The sequence below is a fragment of the Macrotis lagotis genome, chromosome 4 (genome assembly GCF_037893015.1).
Source record: "Macrotis lagotis isolate mMagLag1 chromosome 4, bilby.v1.9.chrom.fasta, whole genome shotgun sequence".
NCBI classification, from domain to species: Eukaryota; Metazoa; Chordata; class Mammalia; order Peramelemorphia; family Peramelidae; genus Macrotis; species Macrotis lagotis.
In genome coordinates this window covers 271205906-271219494 of record NC_133661.1, presented here as the reverse complement: position 1 = coordinate 271219494, position 13589 = coordinate 271205906, and the positions used below count along the sequence as shown (strand labels likewise).

Genomic DNA, 13589 nt, shown 5'->3' with positions numbered 1-13589 from the left:
TCTTCTTAAGAAAGCGAGTAAACTTTGAAATGTAAAACCTGGTGGGGAGGGATAACAGAGGTAATTAGAAGATACCTAATAAAGTTTATTAGGGGTATTTGACTAAATTGGAGAGGAAAATGGTGACATTTCCTTCCAGAATATATTTTGAGGAGTCTGGTGGAAATATTAATAAGAAGGTTGTGCTTTGTAAAGTGGGACCAAAGACTTTAACAATAGAAAAGACCCTTTATATACCCAGTCCTTTCTACTTCATAGATTCCCATGCTACTTCTTTACTTCCCTTTCCACCCAAGCTCAGGATGACCTTTTCCTTTCCAGAACTATGAAGTGACTTTTAGGATCCTGGAAATGAGAGCTAGGAAGTTCCTAGAGATCATTTAGTTTTAACTCCCCCTTTTTATATCTATAGCACTTTATCATTCATTTGATGTTTCTTATGGGCCTTCTTTTTTTGTTTATCTTCTTATGTAGTCATGACTTGTCCCCACAATTAGATCATAAATTCTTTGAGAATGAGGGACTTCTTTGTATCTTTCTTTTCTACAACAAGCACTGCATTTGTTGATTAGTTGAAGGTGTAGAAGTTCAGTAACTATTTGAGTAGTTCAGAAACTTGCACCCAGAGACTTGTAGTGTATGCTCTAAATCCATCAAATCTTACACTTTATCTTGCTATCTGTGTCCCTGAATATGTACTCGTGCATATGTGTAGCCTTCTGTAAAAATGAAGTCATCACAGCCACAGCAAAGATCACTTAATCAAGGAGAGAATGATAAAACCATAAAGTGACAGAGACTTTTTTTAGGCAAATGATATATGTGATATTCAGGAAGAAGACGAGATCTTGGGGCTGCTAGGTGGTGCAGTGGATAGAGCACTAGCCCTAGAGTCAGGAGTACCTGAGTTCAAATCCAGCCTCAGACACTTAATAATCACCTAGCTGTGTGGCCTTGGGCAAGTCACTTAACTCATTTGCCTTGCAAAAACCTTAAAAAAAAAAAAGAATGACAAGATCTTGAGTCTGAGAGAGAGAGAGAGAGAGAGAGTCAGCTGAATTGGAAATAATTCTCTTGAGAAACTTTTGGTCTTGGAGACTTTTGTAAACCTCATGAAAAGTTGGAAGTTAATGAATTCCTAGCCTCTATTTTTCATCCTGGGGTAGGGTTGGGAGGATCTTCCTACCTCCTTTCCACCTCTTTGGTGTTCCCTGTTTCCCTTCTCTAAGAGGACATTGCACTAAAGTGCCTGTGGCATGAATTGTACATCTATACCTATTTTAGGAGGTTGCCAGGGGTCTCTCCTATCCTTCCTCCCTTTCTAACTGCCATTTGGTTGTTCAATATGCTTTGTTGCTTCCTTCTTTGGCCAGGTTCCCACACTACAATAAGACCTGCCCCTTGGTCTACAGATAAGCAAGTCTGTTTGATGGAGATAGAGAGATAAGCAAGCATTGAACCATCTTAAAGGTTGATTTAGCCACCAAGTTCTTGACTCTTTGATTAGAAACAAAAAATGCTTAAAACCCTCTAAAGTATAAATCTAGGCCTCTGCTTTGACTTTCTGAATTTAGTTCATTTTAATTAGACTCTGAAACTCCTTGTGAGAAATGTAGGGTGTTGGTCTTCACAGGGTATGGAGGAGAGCCTTAGGGAATCCATTACAAAGGGGGAATGGCCCAGCCAATCACAAGACTGGAAGAGTCTTCCTAATCCCATTCCAGGGATACCAAATTCCAATCAAGAGTGACCTAGAGATCTTGACCCAATGCTACTGAGCAATTAGGTAATTGAATATTAACCCACACACCCCCTGTGACTATTGGGGTTCTTTAGCATGTCATGCTTTGGATGATGTGGGGGGGATCATATTAGGGGCATATCATGGAATGGGCAGACCTTTTAGATTGTGACTCAGACTCAGAGAGCCTATGAACATCCAAGAGAGAGAGAGGAAAGAGTTTTTGAAGACAATAAATTACCTGACTCCTGAGATTAAGGTGTGCCTCACACCTAGGAGGGGTACCCTTATCTTTTAAGGTGTATATTGCAAGGTTCGTGAATAAAATGTACAATTTTTTCTCACTCTAGCAGGTTTTTCTTTTCATTCATTTATAACACTACATTATAACAAGAGTGATGAGGAATAGAATTAATCTCTTCACTCTAGGTTTATTGTTACCTCTGGCTTTATGTTATGTCCAAATCTTATAGCAGTGAGGGATGGATTATAATAAGGATATATATTATAGTTGTTCTTTCATTACTTGATTTCTGTAAACCTAATGCAGAATGAGAAGAGGAAGGAGTAAAACTACAGTAAAAATGGGGAATAATCCCTATTATCTGACCATTTCCTTTTTAACTCTGATCCTTTTTTTGTGTGTTTTTGCAAGGCAGTGGGGTTAAGTGACTTGCACCCAAGGTCACACAGCTAGGTATTTATTAAGTATCTGAAGTTGGATTTGAACTCAGGGCCTCCTGACTCCAGGGCCAGTGCTGATTCTTGATTCTTAAAGCAGTTACCAAAAACTTAGGATTTAGTTTCTTAGATCCTCTAGCTATTGGAGATCAGGGGATCAGATTTTTTTCTGTATTATTTAGTTGAACTATCCAGGAAAATTCTTTTACTTATATACTTCATCTGCTTTTTTTCCTTCTTTTTAGTGTGTCCTCGACCACCAGCACCAGAAAATGGTGGCTTCATCTGCCACCCAACCCCTTGTAAATATCCCTTGGAATCGGGCAGTGTCATAGAGTACCTATGTGATGAAGGCTACATGTTGAAAGGGGATTACAAATACCTGACTTGTAAAGATGGGGAATGGAACCCGGCCATGGAGGTCAGCTGCCATCACAGCCAAGGTCAGCTCAGCATTGATGCTAAAGGAAATGAGGGAGAAGCTCTAATTCCCATTTTGAAGTGAAAAGTTGTGTCTGCTTCCTCCAGTGTTCCCCCTGGTGTTCCGACATAGGGTTCACCTAAGTGTAATCCATACACAGGCTACCCTGCACCCACATATCACAGGTTTCAGTACCCCATTATCCTTCTTGTCTTTGTAAGCGTTATCTCTATGAAAGACATCTGTGAGGAATACATATGCCACTTCTTGAGACTGAAGGGTGACCTTTAAGGTGCCTGTTAATTTACCAAGACTATAGAGACTCTTTTGATTCTCAAAGTCTGTATTCATAGCTAGCTGCTGATGACCTTTGAGCTTCATATGCAGATCACAGTGCTTATTGTTCTCTGCTTCTTTCCCTACTCCATCCCCTCAGTGGAAATTGACTCTTTTGTTATGAAAACAACTGTCAAGCTAGAGAGATTTCTCTTCCCTTGTGTTTCACATAACAGGAAAATACATGCAGATTGTAGGAAAATGTGTGTCATACAACCCTATTTGTGCTGCATGCATGGATTTCTTATCCCAAACTATGATTAACCCCTGACACCTTAGGGGAAACCCTGAGGGGAAAAGAAAAAATGAGCTTTGTTACAGAAAATAGGAAGGAAACAATGGGTCATTCCTACTTCAGTTGTCACAGGCTGTTTTTGCTCTGTAGGAAAACATGGGTGAAATCTCTAAGGCATTACAGTAGAATTTATTAGTTCAAAATTTATTTTAAAACTTCCTACTGCTATTAAAGAAGGAAGTCAGTTGAGTAGATCTGCTGACCTAACAGTGATGGTTTTGGGGATAGGGAGGCAAAAGTGAGGAGAACTAGATATTTAGACATCAGGTTGAGGAAAATTTTACCATGAACTATGCAAAACACAGCTTGGCATGTATGTCAGAACTTGACACATATTTTGTGGCACATCTAGGTTGGATTTTATGGGTATGGACTGCTACTGATTGGTGCTTGTTTCTACAGACAAAGACCTTCACACAACACTTGGTGTGCCTACCCTGTCGATAGTGGCCTCCACAGCAAGCTCAGTAGCACTCATCCTTCTCCTAGTTGTGCTCTTTGTTTTGCTGCAGCCAAAACTGAAGTCCTTTCATCATAGCAGGTGAGCTGCATAGATGGGATGGAAGGTGGGGAAGGCGATTGGTTGGTTTCTCAGAAAAAATTGACAGCTGGGGTTCAGAAAGGCAGCTTTTTAGAAAGACCTGAATCCTCTCAGGCTCATTTTTCCTTTCCATTTTCAGAAGTTCAAGAGGACAACATAGACTTTCCATTCTATATTTAGAATGGCTACTTAGATCTGATCTGTTTCTAGACCCCCACTGAGTTAGAAGCATAGAAGGGGATGCTGTCCTTGTCACATTATAACTCTCCTTATTTAAGGTCTACCTAGCCTAGGCTATCAATATCCCAGACTATAAGGATCTCCTCTTGGGGCATCAGCCAGCTGTTTACAACTGCCTTGAAACAAGCACAAAATGAAAAATAGTCTCTATCCTCAAGGACTTTCTAGTCTACCAGGAGAATTCTGAAGCTCACTGACTTAGAGTTGATTCTCCTGGTAGAGGCCAGCCTGTTCAACTGCATAGCATTCTCTGAACTTCCCATTCTTCTGGTTTGTTTGTTTTTTTGCAAGGCAAGGGGGTTAAGTGGCTTGCCCAGGACCACACAGCTAGGTAATTTATTAAGTGTCTGAGATTGGATTTGAACTCAGAGACTCCTGACTCCAGGATCAGTACTCTATCTGCTGCGCCACCTAGCCACCCCTGAACTTCCCATTCTTAAAGCAAAGTAAATATGTCCTTCACACCCTCCTTCCACTTATTCAGTTCAGTTACTTTCATTCTTTTCATCAATTATATTCTGGTATAACATAGAATAAGCTTACTTTCATTCAGATTCCAAATGGGAGTTGCCTTTGTAGATGGGATTTGCTTGGTTTTGGTTTATGTAATTGTTCTGTTGTTTAAAAGAAAAGGTTACAGTAAATGTAAAATAAGATTCTAAGGGGGAATTACACATTTTTAAGGGAACTATTTTCAAATATTTAAACGTACATTAGGAACTAGGCCTGTTATTTCACTGATATAGGAAACTCCCTGGAGAAGGAACTCCTGCTTCCAATGCAGGTTGACACAACTCACCAAGAGTTGCTTAGGGCAAACACTGAAAAGTTGAATGACTTTCTCAAAGTTCATGAATGACATCTCATGCTCACATAGACCATGCTCTGCTTTCTGTGCCATCTTTTATAGCTTCCCCTTTCTTCCAAAGACTGCTAAATATTTTACAGATGCCATGTCATTAGTGTTCACAGCTTCCCTTGTGAGGAGGGAGCATGGCAAAAAGGATTATATTTACTGATGGGTAAAAGTGAGGAAACAGCTGACACCAAAAGTCAGAGGTATAATCATGGAAAGAACTAAAGTTTTTTGACTCCCAAATCAGCACACCTAGTTTACTTAGACTCCCTCTCTTGTCTAGCTTTGGCAAGTAGATGGCATAGTTTTCTTGCAGCTTTTAAATTTAAAAATGAATAGATGATAAAGTGCTCATATCTAACCATTATTGTCTTCCTTCCTACTCTAAATGCAGACGTGACCAAGGGGTGTCTGGCGACCAGGTCTCCATCATGGTGGATGGTGTTCAGGTGGCCTTGCCATCCTATGAAGAAGCAGTGTATGGCAGTTCTGGAAATTCTATGCAGCCTTCTAATTCCCGAGTCCAGATTGTACTGTCTGAAGGGGCCGGGTCAAGCAGTCTAAGGGAGGGGCAGTCGCAGGACCAAAGAGGCCATGTCTGCTCCTCTTCAGGGGGAGAGGATGATTCCCCAGGACACTCTGGCCTAGGTGATGCCCGAGGTGCCCAGCGCTCAGAGACTGTGATGGTGCACCAGGCCACCACCTCCTCCTGGGCAGCTGGCACAGCACACAGCCATCCAGCACACAAAGATGCTCCAGACTCAGAAAATAGTGATATACAAAGCCTTTTATCTCTCACTTCTGAGGAATATACGGATGGTAAGTGGTCTGATTGCTCAGGACTTTAACTTCAAAATCAACAAAGATTCTAGTTTTCTTTCAGTCTTTCTAATGATGTAATACTTTCAATTTATATTCATTTTGTACTTTGACATAAAGGGAAAAGAAAGCTGGGAAGGGAGAGATTCTCAGCTCTAAACTACAAATTCTTCCCCGATTGGGTCATTCTGACCTTTTCTGTTGCACTTTGTGCAACTCAGGGAACATTTTATTATGATTCTTGCAGAATTCTTTGGGACTTTTTTGCTCTATACAAAACAGCTTGATGCTGTTTATTTTTATCAGAGAATTGGGAGCTACAACAGCAAAGCAGGGAGAAGTACCATTTCATTTGTTCTTTAAATTGTTCATTGAGATGATGACAGAGAAGACTTTAATGGGATTAGAGGAAAGGAATAAAGGACGTGTCTAAGCTAGGCACTGCCTTAAAGACTTTGCCTATATGTCCTTGATCCTCTTGATAGCCCTGCTGGGTGGGCACTGTTGTCCCCATTTTACATTTGAGGAAATGGAGGCAAACAGATGAAGTGACTTGCCCAAAGTCATGTAGCAGTAAGTGTCTGAGGTTAGATAAAGTCAGATCTTCTTGATTCCAGGCCCAGTTTTCTTTATCCTATGGTACCACCCAGCTGCCTCCTATTAGAAGGGAAATAAGAACTTTTCTACCTTTCTGATGTCAATGTTGACTTAATCACATTATGGAAAGCTGTGTGTATAGCAAAAACTTCAGCTTATTTAACACAGCTAAGATGTCGACATCTTGGCAGGCTTCTTCACCAAAGAGTTTCTCCCAGCTATATCTGTGACATAATTGAAAAAGCACTGGATTTAAAGTTAGTAGGTTTATTTGGATCTTCACTCAGGTACTTCCCTCAATCTCCTGCTCTTAAGTGAGAATAAGGAATTACAACACCTAACAGGACTCAGATAAATAAAAGTAAAGCTCAAATGAAATGCTATATAGATAGCGCACTCTTAAAGGATATACAGTGAAATATATCAGCTGTCACTGGAATTATCCCTCAGAAGAGAAGAATAATATTTACTATGGATATTGGATATAATCATTTTAAAAACTTAAAAATGTCAGGATTCAGGAATTGTGACAATTTTATTTGTTGCATGTACAAAAGACAGGGCATATCTAGCCAACCTCACCTAATTGGAAAGAAAGGTAGTAAAGCCCTTTAACAAGCTCACCCATATTTTAAACATGAACTCCAAAGCTCACTTTAAAAATAGAACAGCGACCAGAAATGGTGTGAAGCAGATAGCAGGTAGCAGGGGCTGTTTGTTGCAGCTACTGTTTGGTGGAGAGGGGAGATTACATTTTTTTTAAAGATATGAATTGCTTTTCCCAGAAAAGTATAAGTGAAGTCAGAGTCTCATGTCTTCTCTCTGAAACTAGATTGCATAAATTATAACTTAAGAGCTATCTGGTTATGAAACAAGGCATTCTGGAGTTTATAGTGACAGGCTATTAGAGCTCTCACTGCCATTTTCCTGCATAGGGCACCCTAGAAGTTCATTCCCCAGTGCTTCAGTGTGCAAGTCATTCAGGAGCTTAATTCAATAAATCTTTTTTGAACCATTCTTTGTGTGTCACATAGAAGTAAAATATGGCTGGCCTTTGTTCCTGAGCTCATAATATAGTTGTGAAAATAGGACATGTGCTCAGCAAACAGTTAATATGAGATTAGATTTAGGGCGGCTAGGTGGCGCAGTGGATAAAGCAGCGGCCCTGGAGTCAGGAGTACCTGAGTTCAAATCGGGTCTCAGACACTTAATAATTACCTGGCTGTGTGGCCTTGGGCAAGCCACTTAACCCCATTTGCCTTGAAAAAAATATATGAGATTATATTTGAATAAGTCCCCCAAGTGCACTCAGGGGCCTTGGAAGCTGGACCTTTAAAGATAGGCAGAATTAATGAGGGAAACAACAGGAACAAAGTTCCAGCACTAGGAAAGAGGTTGGCATATTCAGAAAGCAGTAAAAAGAGATGAAGAACAATAACAAGAGAATACGGAAGATTGAGGAAGATGGGGGCCAGATTACAGAGTTGAATGTCAACCTTTGTCCTCTGGGCTGAGATTACCTCCACCTCTATCTTCTCTGACTTCCCAGAAGAATGTATAAATAAGAGGACTGCCTGGCATTTTATTTTTACAACTTATGCTTTAAACAGAAGGCTCCTTATAGAGAGCTCTAGAATCTTGTTCCCTGCATTGAAGCAGAGTCTTAACTATTTTCTTTTTCTTGTATTTCTTTTAGATATTCCATTGTTGAAAGAAGCATGAAGTTTGCTGCTGTCTTCATGTGGCCTCCTTCCCTTTACATTGTTCCTTCCTGTACCCTTCTCCTTTCCCCTTGGGTTTTGAGCACTCCTGCAGCCTCCATCCCTTGTCCTATGACCCCTGCCCTGGAGATTAGAGCAGCTCCCCATCCTCCCAGCCAAACATCCAAAGGAAATCTTTACTGAGCAGCCAATGGGGCTGGTCCCACACTTGGCCTCTTCTGCCTCTGTCTGGAACTTATTTGAGTGAGCTGAGTTTGAGCCCTTCCTTCTTTCCCCAAGACCTCCTTGGGCCTCTTCAGCCCTCCCCTCAGCCAGCTGTTTGCAGTGGCCCCACAGGCCATAACCCAGCTGTCTTTACTTGTGCCTTCCTCTAGCCTCCAGGCCTGTTGGCTCAACACTGGCCTGAGTGGTTGCGCTGTTGCTGCTGCTATTGCTGCACAGGATGCAAAAGGTCTATGGGCACCAGTGCCCCCTCCATTACTATTTGCAGCAGTAAACCCAATATGGAGAGCTTGCTGGTGAGGAAAGGCTTGGGGGGGGGGGTATTGTGGGGGAATTGGAGGTGGAAGAAGAAGAGAATTAACCTCAGTGGCTGCCTGAGCAGCCATATACTTGGGTGATATATCTTTGACTTCTTGAACTATTTAATAGAGGGATTATTGAAAATTATGCCAATTTTCAGCAATTTTGTGTTGATCAGTCCAGGGGCCAGTCCTGGCCCCTCTGTAATAGATATTTTAGGGGATACATGTGAGAGATCTCAAAGGGGAGGGAGAGCATGTGGAAGAGGCAGCTGTTGTCTTTCTAATATGCAAGATCCCACTACTGGTCCTGGCTTTCCTGTCTATGACCTAATCTCTCCCCATTCCCTAGGAAAGCAACATGTGTTCTCCTGGGTTTGTGTTCCTTTTCCCAGGCCATTGTGGCAGAGGTGGCTCGGAAGAGAAGTCAGAAACCATCTAGTACCATCATCATTTCCTCCCCTACATATGCTGGTTTTCCCAGGCTTGCAACTAGCATTTTGGGCAAGTTGCATCTTTCTGGGTGTGATATTATGGAGCTGGAGGAGCTGATGTGCTCTCCCAGACACAGTGCCTTGGGTGTGGCTGCAGGCAGCCCCAACCCTGGGTCCTGAGCATTCCTGTCAACACGGTCACGTGCCTTAGTAACTGTGCCCAAGAAGCACCCTGCTACTTAGTGCTGCTGCTTTTCCCTCTTCACCCTTTCCTCTCTCCTACCCAGCCTCCCCTCTCTCCTTTGTCACTGACAGATATCTTTTTTTGTCTTCCTTGGAGCTCAGGGAGAAGGGCTGAGAAAGAGCCTGAGCTACCATCCTCACTCTAGTAACTGGACCACCTTGCTGTGGATGAACAGTTGCTAAGCAGCTCTGTTGTTGAGGCAATGGGTTGACATATAGGAAGGGTCATCTAGAAGAGCCATGTGAGTTTGTGGAGCTGGCACCATTTTCCAAAGCCATTGGTTTCCTAGAGAAAAACCAGAGTCCAGGCATTTAGGCTCATTATAGGTTGCATGGCAAAGCCTCCAGTGATGAACTTAGCAATTCAGTGATGCTCTTTATTTGACCATTGTGAGAGCTCAGGAAAGACTTTGGATAAATGGGGACCTCAGTCGAAGGTGTGGCCTTCATCACAGTCGCATTTGTTGTTCTGGATTGCATTGTATTCATGAATGGGTTTTAAATTCTGTATTTGACCCAGAAGAGCTCAAAGGTTGGAGCATAACAGACCCTGCAAGCACTGGGGCAGAAGACTTGGAAGATAACCCTCTTCTAACATTCTCCCTCAGTTTCCTTGTCAAGATGGTAGTAATAATTCCGATTATTATATAACCTGTTCATCAAAACCTTTGGGGACTACCTCCAGCTGTAGACAATGGGAGTGACCACAAAGAACAAGTAGAAAGAGAAGCTTTTCTCCACCAGCAGTTTGGCTGCCTTCCTTCCCCCTTAAACACCATACACTGATACTGCACTATACTGCACTGTCATCCCCTTGTTTCAGCAACAAGAAACAGTCTGGCTTCCTCCTAGAGTAATAATAATAGTAGCTGACAAGTATGTGGCTTTAAGGATTGCAAACACTCCATAGGGGAAGTGCCTGTAAGCTCCATTTTTACTTCCTCCTCCCTTGCCCTCCATCACCATAACTACATAACTCTTACCCAAAGTCAAGTGATTGCTGGAAATTTGGGGAGAGACCCTGAAGGAGACTCCCATAGCAGGCCCTGCTTCTTCATAGATGGACTTAAGACTAGGAGAAGGCTTCCTGCAATGAAGTGAAACGGATGTCAAGTCAACCTTGTCTCTACAGCCACTTTTAGTATTTAGAACCATAGGCAGCTTCTGGTCCCTGGGAGGAGGAGGAGAAGGGTCCCCCCATGCCTACTGCTGTCTGGCCACAAATGGAGTGAACCCAAGCCCTTTCTTTCAGGCTTCTGAAAATGGTGAAAAAGAGAAACAGTTGAGGGAGGAACAAGTCTGCCTCCCTGCCAAGCCTTCAGCTTGTGCTTTCCAGTGTTTGAATATCTGCATGTACCCTATGTCCCAGAATACCCAAAAGAGAAGCTCTGTATTTCTGTTGGAGTGAGCCTCTCCTCAGAGAACACACTCCAGGTCCCTATGCTTACCATGTAGCATATGGATTGTGTCCTGGTCTTTTAAAAAGGGAAAAAAAACTTGCCCATTTCTGAAGCTCCATTCCAGTGGTCTTGCTCAGACGTAGCAGCCTACCCAGGGGACTGACCGCATGCCTAGATATGCTGCCAAATTAAGAGGGAAAAGGAAAAAGTGAGGAGGAGAATAAGTCCCCCACCTGCTTTGTTGACTGGAATATGAAAGTCAGGGTTGTTGAGAAACCTGTCCTGAATCAAATCAGACCTCTTCCTATATAAGTTGGGTTGAGGCTGCCCATTAATAACTAGAATCATTTCAAATAGAGTAATTCCCTCCCTCCCCCAGAACAACCCTTTAATGAATCCTCAGCAGGAAAACACCCTGCATTTAGCTCCTCAGTACTGTTTTCAGAGCTCATGGGCTTCGCTTTGACAACTGCAAGAGGATTCAGGGAGTTTCACAGCTGCTTTGAGGTGGGTCCTGGCTCAGAGACAAAGACATGCTCCATTAGATAAGCAACCAGGTTGATTGTTGGTGATCCTTAGAAAAAAAAATGGGTACCCAAGGGAGTTTCTCTATATGGGAATGAGGCACACTTTGTGGCAAAAAAAAAAAAAAAAAAAAAAAAAACCACTGTGTTGAACTGAGTAAAAAGCATTTTATTTTGTCAGCTTTTTAGATCTTAGAAAGGTAATGGTCAGCACCAAAGGACTAAATTTTTTTTCCCTTTTTTTTGCACAAAAAAATATTCTGTCTGCCTCAGTGCAAGTTTTATATCCTTTTGACTTGCACCATCATAATGACTTCAAAGAGAACCAGTATAAGGTGAAAACTCCTTTTAAAATAATGTTCTTTGTAATGCCTTAGTTTTAACATTTTGCCATCTCTGCAGTTTACTTTCCCACCTGGTGTAAATTTGACCACTTTGGTGCTGTGCTGTCTATTCCCCCTAGTTCTGCTGAGTTGGGGTCCCAGCACTGCCCAGGAAAGCTTCCATCTATTTCTATTTCCTAGTAAGTAGATTTTATTCAATACAGTATCTCACTGTCCATCTACAAATCTATTTAAAAACAAAATTTTTAACTAGTATCATCTGCCTCCATCTTTCCAATCCATCCGTCCCCCTCCTATAGATTTTTTTTTTAGGTTTTTGCAAAGCAAATGGGGTTAAGTGGCTTGCCCAAGGCCACACAGCTAGGTAATTATTAGTGTCTGGGACCGGATTTGAACCCAGGTACTCCTGACTCCAGGGCCGGTGCTTTATCCACTACACCACCTAGCTGCCCCCTAGCTAGACTTTTTTAAAAGTTAATTGAGGGGCCACTGCACCACCTAGGCGCTACCTAGCTGCCACCGCCCCCCCCCCCCCCCCCCCCCCCCGTAGATTTTGATAAGCTCTAATGAGAAGCTTCCTAGCAAGACAGGTATAGTTTTACAGCTTTCATTCTGAGAAACACAAGAGTAGCAATCCAGTCATCCCTTCCTGCAACCTAGCCTAGCTTTCAAGTCCTTTGCTTGCATACCTTTGCTTCTTCCATTTTTAGGAAAGCATATGAGTGCAGAGAATGGAATATGCCATAAAAATGACTGTCTTGGCTTTGAGAGAGAGACACATGTAGACCCCAGAGTAAGGTTCCAGATGTGGGTTGGGAGTGGTAAAGCTGCCTTTCCCACAAGGACCACTTGGCTTCCTTCTTTTCCTTGGATTCAATATGCCTGTTGTCTGGAAAGAAATCAAATCATTTCTTTTGCTTTGGATAAAGGTTTTGATTGAGCATTGTATCTGATAGCTTTCATGAAAGGGGGGGAAAATGGATTGGACTTTACTGGGAGGTAATGCCTGTTTTATTTTAGCTTAAACTTGAAGTTTTCAAATGAAAGCTCCAAAGCCTGACTAAGGCCTCAGCCAAACAGAGGAGGGGAGTCCAGGAGGGGCAGTGTGGTACCTGAATTGTCAGACTACCACTGAGGGATGAGATTGGTAGTTAAGCCAGGAAGAGTTTGGTGGCCTTCCACACATTTCTTCAGTTCTTATCCAAATTGCACCACTATGGAATCCTTTGCAGAATGGTACTCATATATAATGTGGGACTTAAAACAACAGATATATAATTGATGCTGTGCAGGATATCAATCATTTTTATTTTGCTTTATTTTATAAACATGTATCCTGTACATTGCAGTGGGTGTGAAGATAGTATTTTAATATTTGTACAAAGTTTAATTTAATTTTAATTGTTCTATGTATATAACTGCATTTCTAAATAATAATAATAAAATCAAGTTATTTTAAAATGAGCAAGCAGTATGTGCAATCTTTCCAGAAATTTTCTGCTTTAATGTTCAAGATGAAATTCATGTATAGCAAGTTTAATTAAGGACTGGTAGACTATACATACAATTTATATTTTCCTGGCATTAGATCCTGTCAGAGCCATCCATCCAATTTACACTACTTGAATGCAGTGCACTACTGGGTGCTTGGGTGATCAAACATAATCTCTTTGCTCACAGAGCTTATGGTGTATTAGGAGATAGAATTGATAAAAAGTAAAAAAGGTAAACTGAACTACTTGTGGTGCTACTAAGATCATAAGTTACATGGGGACTGGAGTAAGCTTCATGAAAGAGAGGTCATTTGAACTGGGCCTTGTAATTCCACAGACCAAGGGAGTGGATTAGAACCAGTGAAGAGTTCCCAGATAAGGT

At 41.8% G+C, this 13589-nt stretch overlaps 1 protein-coding gene across 3 annotated transcripts in view; it reads left to right on the top strand.

The window, feature by feature from the left end:
• Positions 1-13175, top strand: part of SUSD6 (sushi domain containing 6) — a 92616-nt gene extending 79441 nt beyond the window's left edge. For all 3 annotated transcript variants that reach the window (XM_074236028.1, XM_074236030.1, XM_074236029.1), the window contains 4 exons: positions 2668-2865; positions 3877-4015; positions 5506-5930; positions 8224-13175. In XM_074236028.1, coding sequence (XP_074092129.1) covers positions 2668-2865; positions 3877-4015; positions 5506-5930; positions 8224-8249 — 788 coding nt within the window. In that variant the 3' untranslated portion in view covers positions 8250-13175. The remainder of the gene's footprint in view (positions 1-2667; positions 2866-3876; positions 4016-5505; positions 5931-8223) is intronic.
• Positions 13176-13589: the final 414 nt, after the last annotated feature.